Below are 18,953 nucleotides of genomic sequence, written 5' to 3' on the forward strand. Positions count from 1 at the left end.
AAAAAAAAAAAAAGAAAAAAGGGTATTCTATAGCACCAATGTTTATGTCCTTGGTCAGCTAGCCCACAGCTCCCTTTCCCACTTGCAAGAGGTAATGTGCTTCTCTGCAGACCAAACTTCTCTCACAGCAGCGACATGTTTCATGCTCCTCAGAGTATCTCCTTTTGTAGCAGCTTCAGAAGACGACAGGCATTGTGCCACTTCCACAAGACCAGAAATTACTGTTTGTGGTATTTTGACATTTACACTGCTGCAGATTGCACTCTCTTCCATTCTATCAACTCTCATTCATTTAGTACACCCAGAAACTTCCAAGAAGCATGGATAGTGTGAGGAGCAGCGTGTCTGTGCACTGCAGCCCCGGCTGCCTGCCTATGCTGAACACCATCAACCACATACTGAGGGGAGACAGTCAGTGATGTGATCCGAGGAGGGACTGTGTTGCCTAGTAACAAAGGTCTCCCAAAACTGTTGTCTAGAGAAACTTGAGCTGCATCTCTCCTGGCCACTCAATAAAAGTTCATTTTAATTTAAATTCAAGGAGTGTTCAGAGGCCAATGTAAGGTCTAACCTCTACTCTAAGCATCACAGGGAAAGAGGAGGGTGCCATCTTCACAGGTTAAGGACCTAGCAATGCCCAGCTGCAGACAAATTATCTTGCTCACATCTCCCAAAAAAAGGGGAAACAAAGCACAGTTTGACATAAGGCAGCCACTTATCCCTCTAACAATACAGGCTTTTGTTAAACAACTAGCACAGTCAGGCAAGAGTTCAGTGGGTGGCTAAACTGGTGGGGCAGGATGCAAGTGTACCAGGTGGATTGTTGTGCTGAGAGCTTGCAGGAAGGAAGACTCCCAGATGAGTTAGATCAGTTCCCAGATACATAGGCAGTTTTCAATAAAACCTCTGAGCAGACAGCATCACCATCAGTGAGTGAGGTGTCCTATCTGGGCTAGGAGTACAATGCCAGTCCCTCCCAAGTAAGAAGACAGCTGCCCACACCATTAGATCCACAGTTTCAGTGTGGAAAGCTTGAAAGGTTTCTAATAAGTGTATAAAGCAGGTTTACATACTACCAAGGAGCAGGAAGGGACCTGCAAATGATTATTCGAAGCATTAAAAGAAAAAATAAAAATAAAAAATAATCAACCCCTCAAAAAAGGGGAAAAAAAGGCACTACAAATCCACTGTTGCACATACTTAATGTGGTATGTGTAAAATGCTAGCCAGATCTTCAGGAGTTCACCAAATTTAAAACCTTTCATACCTTTAAAAATTTGGACCCCCTTAGGTTATGCCAGTTTTCAGTAACATGGGTTTTATTCAGAGTTCTCCTCTTTACAAGATTAACACCAACACGAGCTAACAACTGAACAGCCACACTAAGTGTCTTCTACAGAACAGCTCTGTGTACAAAGTTTAGATTTCATGTTAAGCGCATACATTTAATCACACATTTGTAATCCAAATATGTATTTAATACACTAAGACTCAGACTCAGAAAGTAATGCTTTTCTACTTCCTCTTTGTTGGATAGCAACAAGCTGGACTAGCCAAGCATTTTCTGTTAGCTGACTGCGAGCTTAAATCAGTAACTACTTTCCTAATTAAAGGTAAATTAGATTTTAACTTTCTTGTGTATGCTGCAATGAAATAGTGAAGAAAATGCTAGAGAAGAATGAGCAGGTTCACGTAAAAAGCTGCAGTTTATGGTTGCCTCTGGCTAGAGAATGGTTACATACGCACAGATTAAATCAAATTACTATAATGCTTAGCAAATTCATCAAGCATGATGATGACTAGCATCTTTACAAAGGGCAATTCAAATAGTAGTGGCTGCCAAAACAAGACTTCAATAACCATTTCTCAAAATGTGAGTAATGTTTAAGAAGAGCAAAGATACATACAGTGTTAAATGCAGGGCAGACTCTGGTTTGACACAAGTGTATAGTAAAAATGGCATGTGAACGGGAGCTCTGGACATTCATCTGAGTGCTTGCAGTGGTTCGAGACAAAGCCCCCAGCTTCAGGCACTGCATCATCTAGAAAATAATCAAGTAGTACATTTTATTTAAACCTGAAGCAACACAAAGTGTTTTCCCTATGCATAGGCTTTTTTCTTTGGTATTATTTCAGTTCCTACACAGTAAAAAGTACAACAAATCCTTAAACAAACCACAAGAATTTTTTGCAGTTTCTGTAAGAAAACACTTAAATCTTTGTTGCCCTCTTTTTACTGTTCCCTGGTAGTAAAATAGCAATCCTCCTTCCATTCACCTGTGACAAAATATATAAAAGTAGTAGTATAAAAATTGTACATACAATGTGCAGTACAACAATTGTATTCAGATTTGCAATATAGATGAATAGCAGTTCACCTCACATCAGTCACCATGCAAAGCTTTCCTGTTACAGGAAAAACAACGTGTGTAAGATTTACACACACCAAGAGTTTCTCTCCCAGCAGAACTGTTTTATTAGCAAATGTCTATTTCTATAGCCTTAAGTGGAAGCAGAATGCACTCAAACATTTACCAGATTTAAGGCTACAGGGGAGAAAATTCAGCTAAATTTTACACCTAAATTGTCCAAAATGCAGATGTTACCAAGCATAACCTGTTTTTAACTGCCTATCAAAACAGAGAGACTTTTTTAGAATACAGTAAATATGCCACAGAGTAGTTTATTTTCAATTATCACCTCTGACTCGCCATTCACAGTTCGGGTTGTAACACCCACTGTATAAATTCCTCCTGCTGAATCTTCATGTATTTTAATATTTGATTTTTTATTCTTTGCATCAATATCACGTGTGGTGTCAAACAAATCCAGAATTTCTTCATTGTAAAGCTGAGGAGAAAAAAAATCAAAAGACATATTACTTCAGGAAGGAATTCTTTGAAAGACTAATAAATCTGTGCGTGGCACACACAAAAAGTCCTAAAAATAGAATAACAAGGCAGCAGCAGTACTAACTTCTACATCAACAGATCTGGGACAAAATCCTTTGGTGGCACCAGGGAAGAGAAGGCACTCAATGCCAGCAGAACAAGTAGAAGTGGTTTCTGCAGCAGGCATCTGCTATCCTCAGGTTTGACCGTCAGCTTGTTTTGCTGATTCAGATGAGTGCCCTCTCCTCCAAACACCTCAATTTCACTCCCCTTGCTCTCTCTTCCATCACACCTTTTCTCATCTCCTCTCTCTCACCTTCATAATTCTATGTCTCTCTTTCATTTCAATCAACAGTTCCTGCCCTGGAAGGAATTTAACATAAAATAGCTTTTGTGCAAGGGGCTTATTGAAGACACTAACCAGTATGCAAAAACAACACAGCATGGATTCTTGAGCAGGGCTTCTTTACTTTGCTCCATACAATATGTACACTTTGGCGCTCCAGATTTAGTTGCAACTTTCAAACACAATCATATAAGCAACATCAACTATTTATTACATGTTTCAGGCTGCTTTCTGTTTACTGCCTGTTTCATTGAGTCTGCTGAACGCAAGTACATGTACATTTCGAGGTATTTCAACTCAGTATCATTAAGCACATTATAATTTATGGACCTAAAATTCTGATCTGAACCAGGAAAGACATCAGAAAAATTGTGAAATAATAATGCATCTCCTCTGACACCACAAGAATGTTCTGAGTGTTTATGTCCAATTGAACACATCAGAGCAAACATTGTTAAAAAAGAGGCAAACACTCAAAAAGCCCAGCATCCCACTGGGAATCTCATGGGTCAGGTCTCTGATGATACACACTGGAACAGTACAAGTGTCTTTAACCTGGTTATAGCAATTCACTTTAGCAGAGCTTAGGGTGGGTTGATTAAATCCCTGAACAAAGTCCTTAGGTAAAAGATAAAAACCCACTGCAGTATTGCTGACATATGCAATAAAGCCCAATGTGCTCTCTCATATAGTGATAACAAGAGGCTTTCTCCACCACAAGTGGAAATCCATCCCTGAGAAGAAAAGGCTCAGCATTAGTGAATGTCATGCTTAAAATTCTTTACATATTAAAATGGAGTTACATATAATTACAGCTGCCTAAATATGAGCCAGCAGTGTGCCCAGGTGGCCAAAAGGGCCAATGGCATCCTGGCCTGCATTAGGAATAGTGGGGCCAGCAGGAGCAGGGAGGTCATTGTGCCCCTGTACTCTGCATTGGTTAGGCCACACCTTGAGTACTGTGTCCAGTTCTGGGCCCCTCAGTTTAAGAAGGACATTGAGACACTTGAACATGTCCAGAGAAGGACAGCAAGGCTGGTGAGGGGTTTGGTGCACAAGCCCTATGATGAGAGGCTGAGGGAGCTGGGATTGTTTAGCCTAGAGAAGAGGAGGCTCAGGGGTGACCTCATTGCCCTCTATAACTACCTGAAAGGTGGTTGTAGCAGGAAGGGGTTGGTCTCTTCTCCCAGGCAACCAGCACCAGAACAAGGGGACACAGTCTCAAGCTGCGCCAGGGGAGGTTTAGACTCGAGGTGAGGAGAAAGTTCTTCACCGAGCGAGTCATTCGTCATTGGAATGGGCTGCCCAGAGAGGTGGTGGAGTCACCATCCCTGGAGGTGTTCAAGAGGAGATTGGACATGGCACTTGGTGCCATGGTCTAGTCATGAGTTCTGTGGTGACAGGTTGGACTTGATGATCTTTGAGGTCTCTTCCAACCTTAGTGATACTGTGATAATTATTCATCCTAAGTATTGCAGATAGGAACTTTATTACTAATGTGGTACCTCGCTACCTGCAAACAAATTGATGCTGCAATTTAGAAAGGATCCTGACAATGCACCTGCCATTATATGGGACTGCCTTTTGGAAAACCAAGCAGGAAAGCAAGGAGTTAAGAGAGGCAAACTGCAGCAAACCAAAGAAAAGCAAGAAAGTAGCAAACAGAAGTCACTGTTCCAAACAGTTATTCAGTTGTCCAACTTCAAAGTTATGCCAAAATAAATCTGTGTTTCAACTTGGTCAGTGCCTAAATTATTGGTTTTGCCATCCAGCTCTGATAATAAATAGGGTGGGAGGAAACTGATACTTTGATACAAAAGTAATGTGTAATACCCAACTAATCAGAAGCTCTTTCCGAGAAAGCTCCAACTTTGTCTTAATACAATTAAAAAAAACAAAAACACAAACCAATCTACCAAAACCCCATGACATTCTGTTAAGACAGAAGCTATTATATACATCATTTAACCTTTCTCTAGATTGGATGAATAAAACAGGTTTTAGCATATGCATTTCATCTGAAGTACATTTTGATGGCTGCAGTTCTGTGTACCATATCACTGTAACATCCAGCTCTATTCTGGGACTCCCAATCACATTTTTAATATAATACCCACAAGTAATTTAGAAAGCTGCACTGGTTACTATGCCTTATGCCACTTTTGCATATTGTGGCAGCTGCCTAAGGAGAAATGACGTTGCAGCTCCCCAGTGTTCAAACAGAATGTATGAGTACAACTTTCCCACAGCCCACTCTCTAGGCAAACATTAGCCAGTGCAACAACAGGCTCTGCTTGAGGTTAGCAGTGATAAACCTTAACCAGTGCAAAACTAACACCACCTTGTTAATCTTTGAAACTATAACAGAAATAAATTGCTAAAGGACATAGTTTACTTCAGCAATAACAACATCAACAGCTTTTATCTTGGGTAAAAGTGGAGGTGGGGGGGGTGCCCCCAAAGTAATGCTGAAAATATTGAAGTAATAGACATTTACAACTGCTCTTCCTTAATTTGATTCTTCCTCTCCATGTGTGTCAAGTATTCATATTTTCAATAAAAAAAAATATTTAGTTCCATGGGCAGGAGACAGCATTAAAGCTGCAAGACAAACCAACAGCTGCTGCACACTGGAAAGATCACAGAGGCCCAATCCTAAACCACTAGGCATTACAGAAAGAAGTTTCTTATTCTATAGCCCTTTCACCTAAAAAGAAACATAAACAAGACTCCCTGGTTTTGAAAGATTAAGAAGACTATGGCAGAGTGACAAAAGTAGGCAAAGCATGGGCAGTGCTCAAAGGCACAAAGTACAACTGGTTTGGGTTTTTTATAGCTTCTTGCTTTAAGGTTTTGTAAAGATTTACAAACAAACAAGACCAACAGGCCCCAAACAAATGCAAGCTGCAGAAAGAAATAACTATTTCTATGTTTCCAAATAATGCTGTAAAGAAAATTACTGAAATAACTGGAATAAGATTAAAACCTTTTTCATAGAATAAAGAGCTGAAGCAAACTCCATAATATTTCCTTTTGAAATGTTAAAGATGAATTCAAAACATCTGGTGAGCAAAGAATACATAAACAGCTACCAGGGGAAAAAAAAAAGCAGGGGGTGTAAATTGGCTTAAAAAAAAAGTAACACACAAGCAGATCATATTTACCTCTAAGAACTGTGCATTCACTTTAAAATCTGGAGGTGGAAGCCCTTGCTTAATAGCAGATTGTTTTCTCTCTTCAATACATCTGAAAAGATGCTTAACAGCACGTGATATAATGCCTTGTTCCTCTTCTGTTATGTTCACATCAAATCCAGTGCCCATTGTGTATGTTTTGCCAGCACCTGTCTAAATGGAAAAAGAAGCAACCAACAGAACATGTTAGTAGTACCAAATCACCAGAGAAATGCAGTTTTTAAACGTTAGTGCTAGAGAGTGACTAAATTAGTCTGTCATCTTTAAAAATATTAATATGCTTAATAACAGGGCATTCTGGAAGATGGACAAACAATGCTAGTTGGACTACTATTTATCCATAGTTCACATACAGATCAATCTTCCATAACATTGACCCTACAAACTTCCTCTAAGCTGCTTACATCAGCCTTGAACTATCATCTCTGAAGTCAAAAGAACAGTTAATGTTTTCACCTCAGATCGTTACTTAAAGCATGCATTTTGGAGGGAGCAGCAGCATTTGCAGTTCTTCACTGAAGCAGATCAAATTACCCCCTTAATTATGAGGTCTGAATATCTCAAGTAGATTACCACCACTGCTCTCAGTTTATAGACAGCACTGAATAATACATGAAGTTCCTTCACTAGAAAAAATAATTTAAAATGTGAAATCCTGTAGAAAGCAAGGCAGTGTTTATTTTCACTTAGTGGGTCAAGTTTAAGACAAGGATAGTATCAGACAACTTAATATACTGGACCTGCACCAGGACTAGAGTTCACCTAGCTAACTTGAGATACAACATTTAACAGTGATGAAATTCAATACCAAGACCAAATTTTATGCAGTCCATTCCTAAAGGAATATTCAGAAGACAGCAACCTATTCTCCACACTGTGCTCAATGATATTTTAGCTTTGAGACGTAAAATGTGAGGTCAGTAGACGGAAAAGGTATATTCTCTATGAAGAGTTCTCCAACTTTGGAATCCCATCTCCACATTTTGCCCATAGACAATGTGGCCTGAAGTTCCCTATGATCCATTTTTTAGAAGTTTATCTTTCACAAAAACATCTCAAAAAATGCAAAGGGGTGGATAATTGCTCAGAAAAATCTCAATACAAGCTCTATCAGCTGATTAAGTCACTAATTTGTATTGCTGCACTGGGGGGAATTCAGGAATCGTATGCACTCGTGTTATTTTAGGCATTACTATTAATGACTTTTGACTGCATGCATACATTTCTGGGTTTCAATTTGCCATTGTGCACAAAATAAATACAAACTCCTCAACAAGTCTCCTACAGCATCTCATTTAAAATAAAACAAATACGCTGAAAAACAGACTCATGCATTCCCAAACTTTAGAGAATCATCAGTTACAGGAACCCAACATAAATACTTCAATATAAAATCGTAAAGTTTACCTGGCCATAAGCAAAGACAGTGGCATTATAGCCTTCAAAGCAACCTTCAATCAGTTTTTCTATACACTGTATATAGATCTCTTCTTGCTGTGAGTCAATGTTAAAGACATAATCGAAAGTGAAGGCTTTATCTTTCCCCAAGAACACTTGTGGTTCACCGGGTGTGACAGATGTACAAATATGGCATCCTTCAATCTTCTCTTTAGCTAGCTGTGGTCTGATTCTGTTTTGGAAGAGACAGAATGAGCTATTAGAAATTCTCATCATCAGAAAGAGAAGCATACAGTGAAATAACAGTTCTGAAAAGAATTTTGACTGAAAAACAAGAATTTTCCACCAAGCTTTAAGTTGTCAGTGTTAGAACTCCACTCAAAACTGTTCATGCAAATGATGTTCTCTTCCCTGAAGGTTCACCTACCAACTTCAAGTTGACAACCTGCCTAAAACTGAATATTTCTATATGAATACCACACATTACCAAAGGTTAACTTGCATGACTTATTTCAGACTTTGAAGCCAAGCTTTCCAGTCTTATCAAACCTCTTCATGCTTTCAGTGTAAAAAAGGACTTATTTTTTAAGAGCAACAGAAATATGAAGGAAAAATCCTGCAGGGTATCTTAAGCAGTAATTTAGGAGTGAAGACCCCCAAAGACTACCTACAAGGGCAAGAAGGCGGCTTTCCTTTCTTCTTTTCTTTTGAGAGAAAAGGAGCATTGTCATAGCCAGAACACTTCTGTGACATGTTTGGTTTCGGTGAAGTGGCACAGGTGAGGGGGGAAGAAAAATTTCTAACAAGGTTAGAAAGGTTCTAAAGGTAAGAGTGTCTCATTCCTCATTATTGGAGTCAAATTTCAGCTTTTATTTGTTCAGTTTCTGATAAACTACTTCTAGAACACAACTATCACAGATGTTATATTCTATCATTTTATGAATTCCTCTGTATTATTAATACTCTTGCACTCCTGTAAAAATTGAATTCATGTGCTAGCTCCATGACGAAGATTATGGAAGTTTGTGATTCATTTGTTTAATGGTTAACTAACAGGAAGAAAAACTGTAATTAATGAATAATTTGTTTACAAAATTCCCCTTTTTTTAAAGAAGTGTTTTCCAAGTTCTCAAAGGAACACCTAATTAAAGTGTGCAGCTTAAAAGACAGGGTACAAATAAATCTACATACAAGGGTGATAAAACAGCAATACAGCTACATGCACAAATTATACCCCTTTCAGAAGGAACTAAGCCAGAACACTGCAAACACAAAACCTGTTCCAAAAACTAATGGAAACATAAGGGCCCTAAGCTACCTACTGATCTGCTGTGGCTGTGCCAGCGTTTGATGGTGCGGAGAAAGCCAGTCTCTAAACAGCTCTTAGTAGACTGCTGAGGACTTATTCAAATTATAGCAGCACACATAGTTTAGTTCTAGTTAGAAATATCATGGGGAAGGAGAAAGAAGAGGGGGAAAAATTATTAAAAGAAAAAAAAAAAATCACATAGCATGCTATTTCTTCTTTTCATTAGAAATTTGTCACCTAGGGATGCACTGGAGTATCTCTCAGATTTTTCTTTCTCTAAAGGCTTCACTGTATCTCATTGCATGACACTAGTGAGTAACCATAAATTTTAAGGTTTTCTACACATTAACTCCTTTATGGAAGGTTGATGGATGATCAGGCAGTACCTCCCTTGTTAGCCTACCCTCTAGTGTGGACTGAAAATTAAGCAAACCTCTGAAAAAAATATCATTAAAGGAAAGATTATGTGATGTGTAAAACAGGCATAGATATTCTACAAATAGTATTTGCATTTAAAGACACTGAGTGTGCAATACTGGTCACAGATTTTCTAATAACATAATCATTATCATAAGGTATTTTCCTTTTAAAAAGAATGCTAAAAATCCTTCTGGATTTGGTGACCCTGCCCAAGTCATTATCTTTAAGATCCCTTTCAGCCCAAGCCATTCTATAATTTACATCACTCCTTCACTAGCAGCCAACTTGATCCACTAGCACCCATGTCCATTAAACAAAACCTTATGCATGCATACATAAATTCTTAACAAAGTTACTTTCTTCTAAATGAAAATTTTGTAATAAAATAGCTTCTTTCTAGGTGGAGAAAGCCTTCAAAAGGTAGATTAATCAAATGCCTTTCCTAAAATCATTCTACACAAGTGAAAAGATGGGCAAGTAAAGCATTGTAACATACTCTCTGTAACACTTAACATTCAGAAAAGGCAAACTCTGTAGGTTATTCACTGCCTTATTTTAATGCCATGAAGTTGTTCAGAAGCCAAGCTTCTTTTTTCAGATTAAGCACTCTTTATTCTTTCACTAATCCAGTGCAGACAGCACAAAAGTTACCAATTGTTCCTACAAGGATGAACTCTGAAGGCTTCTAAAACTCCAGAGGTACTTCTGGCATTGTTTCCTAGTACAAGAAAGCCTAGAAAGATTTTCTAAAAGATCAGGATGAAAAACAGTTTCCCATAAAGTAACTTCTTGTGCACAGACACACACAAAAAAACCGAACCCACAATTTTAAAAAGCTTGTAGCACTCATTTGTAGAATGAATGCTGTCAGCTTAATTTTTTAAGTAGTGGTTTTCTTCAGGTATTTTAAGTTCAACATTAATTTTCTACACTGAGGAATTGATGCAATTAAGACAGGTGCCAAATAATTTTCTCCATTCTTCTACTAAAGAAAGGCTCAGAGTGGCCACAAAGAAGTACAGCTTGCCTAAAACATCAATGAATTGCATGCTCATTATTACAGAGATGACAGGACTGAGGTGAGCAGTTTTGATGTCAGCCTATGGCGACTTCCCATAAGAACCCTCCCAGCCATTTCCCAGTCTTGCAGCCAAGTAGCAGCTCTGAGCATTCTACTGCTCTAAAACCCAACAAAACAGCAAACTGCAAAGGTATTTCCTGTGACCATAATCAGGCCACAGAAAGGTACCATTCCAGAGATCAACTGAGCTGACAAATCTGTGTCATTGCTAGCAGCTTATTACTGGTTCAATCACTTCCCCTGGGTTGTGACACAATATCCAGAACCCTGGCAGTCATGATGGTGTCCTTTCTACCTGACTTAACAGCAAATCTGAAGGCAGTGCTAGGAGGAAAAAGTAGCATTTCACCAGCACAACACAAAGGACAAACAAAGTAAGACTTGTCACATGAGAAAAGCTTCACTCCAAAGACAGACTCTCTTCTCATTTTGTAAATGCCCTTACTGCCACAGAGTTGGAAGGTAGCAACCAGAGAGAGATCACAACTACATCAGGTTTGAAAGAAAAAAAAATAATTAAAAATTAAATCACCCAATCTGAGGTGAGCTCAAGAGATACTTCATGCTTTGAAGTCTGTATACCTGTCTTGATAAGTTTAACATCAGGTTAACATGGTGATCTTAACAAGTAAGCAACAAATGCTTCATCTTCAACCTGATTTCTGGTTATTTATGAGCAGTAAGAGTAGACTACCTGAACCTCACAGCTCTGAAAGTCTTGCTATTCATACTGAATGTGTGGTATAGAAAGTAACAGTTTTCATGCATGTCAGATTCTGCTCCAACACTGGCTATAGGAACATTTCCTTTATCTCCACTCCACACATCAATTGGGAAAGCAATTCCTCCTTCTGCTTATAGCCAGGCCTTTCACACTCTCATGTCTGCATGTGGTCACTTCCATCAAACCAGGCAGCACCTACACTTTAAATGAGAAAGAGCTCATTTTGGCCATTTCTCCTTGCCCAGTTCCCAGTCTGGCAGTCTGCCACTGGCATTTTTCTCCAAGCCAATTTGGCCCGCCTAGAAGACAAAATGGATGAAGTAAAACTCACTTGTTTTTCAGGCTGCTCTCAGTTGTATACGATCAGGTATTTTCTATCTATTTCCAATCACATCTCTTTAGATGTGGCAATTTCCCAAACAATATTTTGCTTTGCATCCTTCCCTCTCTCCCTCTACAAAGCAAGAACCCACCCCTACTCTTTTTCACATGCACTTTGTGGAGCCTCCAGGCCACACACATGAAACTTAATCCCCGAAATCTATTCTGCCTCAGCACACTGGGACATGCTGTCTAATTAGAAAGGACTAAAATAGCCAGTGGTGGCACAGTACTGTAACTGTATTGCACCAGAACTAATCTCTAGTAGAATAGGAGCACAATGTCTCTGCTCAAAACATTGTTGGCCGAAACAGACTCAGATAATACAGTTCAGGGACTGCAGCAATCATCAGGTCAATACTCTGTGTTATGCAAGATATCAGGCTTCCTAGAACTGAGTTCTGTTTAAACTAGACAACATCATAACATCCTCTTGAAAAACATCCCGTTTTAATTTATTTCTAGGGATGGAACATTGTCCCAGTGATTTATTGTTTTCATATGGGTATAGGTATATGTACACAATCACCCACATACCCTTTCAGATACTGAACAATTTTATCTGCTAGTTTAAGAGCATTTCCTTTACCTGATTTTTCCACACACAGATATGATCATATACTAAACAAAAGGAGACAAGTGTTGGGGTTTTTCCCCGCATCTTCACATGAAGCGTTGCAAATATTACTCTACAAGGACAGCTATCACACCACCACCACACACCTTCTAAGCACCTGTAAAGAACATTAATAAGCAAACAAAAACTTACAGAAGTTACCTATAAGGAGTGAAGCATCAAATTATTCTTGGTTTATGGAACACATTAATCTTTAATAGGAATAGCTAGCCAGAAGCTCAGTGCTGGAAAGAAAATACAATGATGAAGTCCTACGTGAAGTTCTCTTCCATTAAACTCTGCTGTGGGAAAAGGACTGTCTACCTTGCTCAGAAAAAGATAAATCAAACATCACTCAAACTGTGTGCAGTGCTGAGCAGGAAACAAGGAAATCTGTCAATTCAAGACCCTCCAATGCTACACTAAGACTATTGAATTTCAAACTATTGAGTTTCGCATGTGGATATATGAAACATTCAATCCAAAAGTACCTTATAAAACATTTAATGACATCTAGGAGCCAATATAAACTGAGAAAGAAACAGAAGCTCTCCAAAACCCGGGGATGGGGTGGAACAAAACACACACTAAAACAAAACAGCCTCCTGCAATTACTTGGCCACCACAATTCCCTTTCTATCCCATTACATTTAGGTTTATCAACACTCCTCTGTACGAGATGTCACTCCACAGACACCTAATACTTCTGCTTGCATAAAGCTCTCAGAATTTTTGCTAGCACACATCAGAAGTTTGCTTGCTTATTTCATTGTTGGCAGCTCCAAATGACACAACCATAGCATCTGAATGCATTCATCTGAACTAGTTGATCAATAAATTAACTCTCTCTCTGCATGGGTTTAAGATATGAAAGAGGCTGGTATATAATGAACATCAGGTCTACCTTGTTAATGCAGCAATACAGACACAGGAACAAGCTTTCCAGCTCATGCTAGCAACCATCACCCATTAACAGTTTCTGTTATGCTGCCAACACATCTTGGCAAAATACCCCCTGCACCTCCAGTGCCTATAGCACCACAAACCATGTTGCTAAGTAGCACCTTGAGCTTAAAATAAAAAAAAAACCCACACCACCACATACATTTGTTGAGTCCCCTTTCAGTAACCTTTCCTATAGATGTACTCAAATGTCCTCAGGACTTTCAAAGATGCTTTTGGTGACCAGTGAAACAAGTAAGAAAACTATGAGAATGGTTTAATAAGCTTTAACTCTGCTTTTTAACTGCAGAAAGACATACCCACATCCCAGCTTTTCATAACAAAAAGGCATGAAAGTACTGTAAGTCAACATGTCATCTTCTGGCCCATCTCTTTCTGAAGACATACTGCAACAATTTATATTTTAGCTCCACCTTCAGAACAAACCAAATTACAAGTTAAATTCAAACCCAGTGTATACAAATAATACCACATAGCAAGCTCTCCCCAAGGTTAGCAGGGAGTTGTTCATCCCGTCTTTGTTAATGTAAATTCCAGGTGAAGTCCAGATCATTTGTCTCCTGCTTTTTCTTTAAGTGCCAGAGACAGAGTTGCCTCTGAGCAAGCCATAAATACAGTGTGTTATTAGAAGTCCTCGATGGCCTTCAGGGTGAAATCAATTTGTTTCAGGAGCCTACAATGGCAGAAGAAACAAGCTTTCATATAATACTTTAATTGCTGAATAAATAATGGAATAAATCCATCCTTATAAACAAGAGCAAAGTGCAAAACAAATCCTTTGTAACAGCATCACTTCTGCAGAAAGACAACTCGGTTTCTGGATGCCTTAATAATTAACATTCAGTGGTATCAGCTAATGCCACAATTTCATATTATATTAATCACTAATACAACGTGTACTGGTGCTAAGATATAAAAAAGACATGTAATACAGATATGCATGCCAAGCAGATTACATGCCAAGCTGTGGGAATTGTCCACCCAGAAATTTGCCAAGTGTTCCTCCCCGACTATAGGTTAGCTCCCACCCCTGTGAACCTTCTTGGCCTGCAAGAGGCATGGGCACATGCCAGTCACTCATCCAGGATGAGCACCAGCATGCAGCAACTGTAACTCAATCACTCTTACATAAGATTTGGGCACCACTCCCATCAATGTTTCTCTAAAGTTGCCATAGCTGCCATGGTCTAGACTAAGCTCAGTGCTGCCAGCAGGTGTTGTGTGTGCTCAGAGCCCACAGAAGCTAGGCAGAGTCCAGGTGTTACTCACCTGCCAGCACAGGTGAGGCTGATGTTTTGCACACATATCAATGCTTGCCTCTTGACACCAGGAAACTTTTAGGTGCATCAAGTAGATACATTGATGCAAGTTTGGCAATGCCAATATATAAACTGGTATAGAAAATAAAGCTTCCCACATAGCTCTTGGTATTTTATTTTTTTTTTTTTTTAATAATAAAATGTATTATGGAGCACTGCAGAAGCTAGAGCCTGACCTGTGTGGTCCAGATTTTACTCTTAAGTCCTATTAAGATAATATCCTGATTTAAAAAAAAAAAAAGCATCAGCATCCCCTCAACCCATGTGTAGCTAGTGAAAATGACCAAAGTCTTTGCTCAAAACATCCAGCAAAATCAGCCACTAAATTAACAAATAGGCCCCAAGATATTACATTTTCAAAAGCCAACTTATTTTGCTGTAAACAAAAAACACCACATGCTGAATATTTTGTCTCAGCGATGAAGACTGTCATTTCCAGTTTTCACATAATGAGAAGGCAGCAGATGGAAAACTCACAAATTAAATTGAGGAAATACACCACTGCTGTAACTAGATTTGTCCAGTTGTTCTCCTCTATATTCAACCTCCACCTCTTCAGCTACTTCTTCATTTTTAAACACAAATTTAATTTCATAGAACAATTACACGTCTCAGCAGCTTGCGTCATATCAGCTCATTACCCATTAACTGTTTGTGCTGAGGATTATGTTTGCAGTGCCAGGCTGAGGCAGTTCTGCAGGCTGCTGTTTTTGCTCAGTCCCTGAAGCACTGTACAATAGCAGCATCTCTGGGCAGCCACCACAGCCACCCAGAACACAGTTCAGCAGTGTGCTTTCAGATTAATTCCTGTGCAATTCTGTAACAGCCTAGCAGGCTGCACAACACAGATGGCATCCTCACACTGACAGGCGCAGTCCTGTGCTTTTGCCAAGAGCGAGCTCAGGGAGGGGAAAGACCCAAGCCTGCCCTCACATAGACATGCTCCCTTCCACATCCCAAAGAAGGGCTAAAAGACCCTCCAGTAGATCTAGCAGACCTCCAGCATCTTTCCTTATAACATGAATGACTGCTTTCATCCAACCCTCCTTCTTGTGATTTCTGCTGGACTAGCTTACTCTATAGTGAGTGAGCAAAATCCACAGCTTTTGAGAACAATTTGACTATTGAGAGAGGGACACTATGTTGCAGGATTTCCACAGTCCTTGGTTATTTCTAGTCCAAGACAAGGTCAGCTGCGAGGGAAAAGCAGCACTACCGCAAGCTTCCACGTGCCTTGCAAGCACAGAACTGGAATGCCTCCAAATTCAAGCACAATTTGATTAGAAATAAACTGATACTAGAAACAACATTTCTAAGGCAAAAAGAGTCTCCAAAAATTGTTCTATTGAGCTTACTTGCCTTTTTTATTGTTTTGGTGAACATTTAGTGTGCAGAAAGCTAGGAAAGAAGTAATAATATCTGAGAGGAAATGAGATCTAAGCAAATGCAGCATAGTTTAACTTATTACAACCTGAAGTATGTATGTTTTGTTAGCAATCAATTAAACTAGAAGTTAGGCCTTCTGGAATTTCAGAATTCATTTTGTACCTCACAGGAATGCAGGCACACCAGTATCATGCAGTGAAGTCACAGACTAGACCTTGATCCCAGCAATCATGGGTCAAATATACTCCAGTGCTGAAAGGACTACAGACACCTGATCAACCTGAAAAGTCTGCTTCTCCTTATTAGTAAGCATGAACAATTTTAGAGAGTAAAATGTTTAAGTACCTCTGCTGTTGCAGCACAGTGGAACAGTGCTCAGCTTTACTACTTGCATGGTTGGCATTGGCTCAAGGTCTAGACACCACATTGTACCAAATATGTGGGCATACCCTGAAGTATTCAAGTCATTCAGGCTACTTCTGCTGTAAGGAGTAACGGCGAAAATATAATCCCTTTTATCAGCTTTTAAAACAAACAAAAAGCAGCTCCAGAAGGTGGTAGCTCATTTTAGTTTGAGTGTTAGTTTCTAGTCTTTTAGAAAACCCTGCATACACGTGCAGTTTGTCAGACTGTTTACACTCCAAACCTGGACATCACCTCAGTCAATAGAACAGAGACATCTCAAATACCTGCTTCAGGCATGAAGGGCAGGTGCCTTCCACACATGGTCAGGGAAACCTAGCATCATCAAAAGGCACGTCAAAACCAAATAAATACCTTCATAGCCAATAGAGAAAATGCAGGAACAAGGGAAGTATGAACATGAATTCATCACAAGAAAGATGAGCCATCTGTAGCTCTGGGCTTGGGTGACTGCTCCACGTCACCAAAGCTTCGGTTTCCCAGAGCATTCAACCAGCTAGAAGCCTGCAATTTGATGACTGAGCTCCGGATATATTTATATACCAAGCCCAGTCCCCTCCAACCTCTACAATTTTGTGACTGAAGGATTGCCTTAAACTGCACATTAAAACAAAAGTCTCTTCCATGTGAATGCACTTGCTTCTAAGTTTAAGGTTTCTTTTGAAAAATATACTTTAGCTTATGACTGATAATCTCATGCATAGAAGTATGAAACTATGCCATTGCTTTCGTTTCACAGCAATCACTAGCATTAAAAATGCTGAACTCTTGTGAATATTAGTATTATGAAAAAAAGTTTTGTAATAGCACATGGTCATCACACTGTGACCTATGTGTTCATGGAAATTCAGAAAGAGGAAAGCAAGGTCTTTTGGTGTGTCCCCAGACCAGCTTCTCTAACTGCTACATTTACAGTGATACAAAGAGGCCAATTATGCAATCAATTGTATCTCTCTGTGGATAAGGATTAATGAAGACAGCCATTCTACATAGAGAAAAATACAGGATGCTGTATTCTATTTTGCAAATTATGTTGGTGTGGGCTTTTCCCCCCCTCACTGAGTCATGTTGCTGGTAAAGCTTACTAGAGCTTGGTATTATTTTTATTAGGACAGTATCAGGAAAAGAAATAAACTTTCTGTAGCATATTTCTGCTGAAATGGCTGAGTGGTTAAGAAAGATTACATCTGCTCAACTAACATAGTTATATGTAACTTACATTAAAAACTTAGAGTTTAAGGAAAGGTTGTTGAAGAAGGCACAGTGCAGCAGTCTCCTCACAGTACCAAGTGCTGCCAGTATTCTAGACAGCATTTCCAGAAATTTTAGAGTGCAGAAGTTCAACTGAGATAAATCAGTACTGCCAAAAGTAATGTGGTCAGCACAAGCTATCCAACTCCCAGAAATACTATAGTCACTGCTGCTTTACCAAGCTACAGAATAACATTTAGGTACAAAGGGGGAAAGTGGAAGGATTTTTTTTTAAATAAAGTTGAAAAAGTAAAATAAAATTAAATGAAGACAGACCACAGGAAAAACCACACAAAACCACAGTGTGAGTATCTCCAAACCCAAACTCACATTTAGAATTCCGGGAGTTTAGGATAATTTGGGTAAGTCCTACAATCCCGGGCCCAATCAGCCTAACGCATCCAAACACTCCAAGCCTGTAAAAAGTACACCATTCACAACACAAAATATGGATGGTGTCAACTCTTTAGACAGCACGTTTGTAACTACTGTATAATTACCAGCGTTGACTTCATTAGAAACAATTTTGCAACACAGACGGTTTCAAGAAGCATTGCCCACAGCATCACAGCACACCGAAGAATGAACTAGTAACGTCCGCATGGTATTTGCAATTAGGAATCAGTAATGAATACAAAGTATTTTCAATTAGACTCAGAATTGACAGTGGCTTTCTGGTTCAAAAGCTGAACACTGTTACTTGCATAGCAATGATACTATTTCCACATGCACTCCCCCACAACCCACACCAAACAAACTTTTTTTCCTGCGAAGTCAGAGGAATAACCTTAAAATAAAATTATTTCATGCAGTTACATGAACTATTTTAAGAACAAGTACCGACATTCAGGAACTTCCTTATATTCCAAGTTGCCAGCACCTTTAGGGAAATCGAGAATAACTGCCACACATATTCAGAAATAAGCAAGCAAAACAAAGTTTTGGAAAATAATTTTGGCTTAACATGAGAGAAAACAGTCCTGGAGCTGGTTTTGTCTTCCTAGTAGGGGGCCTACAAGAAAGCTAGTGAGGGACTTTTTAGGGTGGTGGGTAGTGATAGGACTAGGGGGAATGGATCCAAGCTAGAGGAAAGTAGATTTATATTAGATGCTAGAAAGTTCTTCACTATAAGGATGGTGAGACACTGGAACAGGTTGCACAGGGGTGGAAGCCCCATTCCTAGATGTTTTTAAGGCCAGGCTGAATGTAGCTCTGGGCAGCCTGACCTAGTGGAAAGGGTTCCTGTCCATG

At 39.3% G+C, this 18,953-nt stretch overlaps 1 protein-coding gene across 9 annotated transcripts in view; it reads right to left on the reverse strand.

Annotated features, from left to right (window-relative positions):
* The window catches only part of KIF21A (kinesin family member 21A), an 88,550-nt gene that overhangs the window by 47,386 nt on the left and 22,211 nt on the right, over positions 1–18,953 (reverse strand). For all 9 annotated transcript variants that reach the window (XM_054178824.1, XM_054178823.1, XM_054178828.1 and 6 more), the window contains exons 2-5: positions 7,839–8,061; positions 6,402–6,584; positions 2,701–2,850; positions 1,908–2,042 (exon numbers count right to left, since the gene is read on the reverse strand). In XM_054178824.1, coding sequence (XP_054034799.1) covers positions 1,908–2,042; positions 2,701–2,850; positions 6,402–6,584; positions 7,839–8,061 — 691 coding nt within the window. The remainder of the gene's footprint in view (positions 1–1,907; positions 2,043–2,700; positions 2,851–6,401; positions 6,585–7,838; positions 8,062–18,953) is intronic.

The sequence above is a fragment of the Dryobates pubescens genome, chromosome Z, assembly GCF_014839835.1.
Source record: "Dryobates pubescens isolate bDryPub1 chromosome Z, bDryPub1.pri, whole genome shotgun sequence".
NCBI lineage: Eukaryota > Metazoa > Chordata > Aves > Piciformes > Picidae > Dryobates > Dryobates pubescens.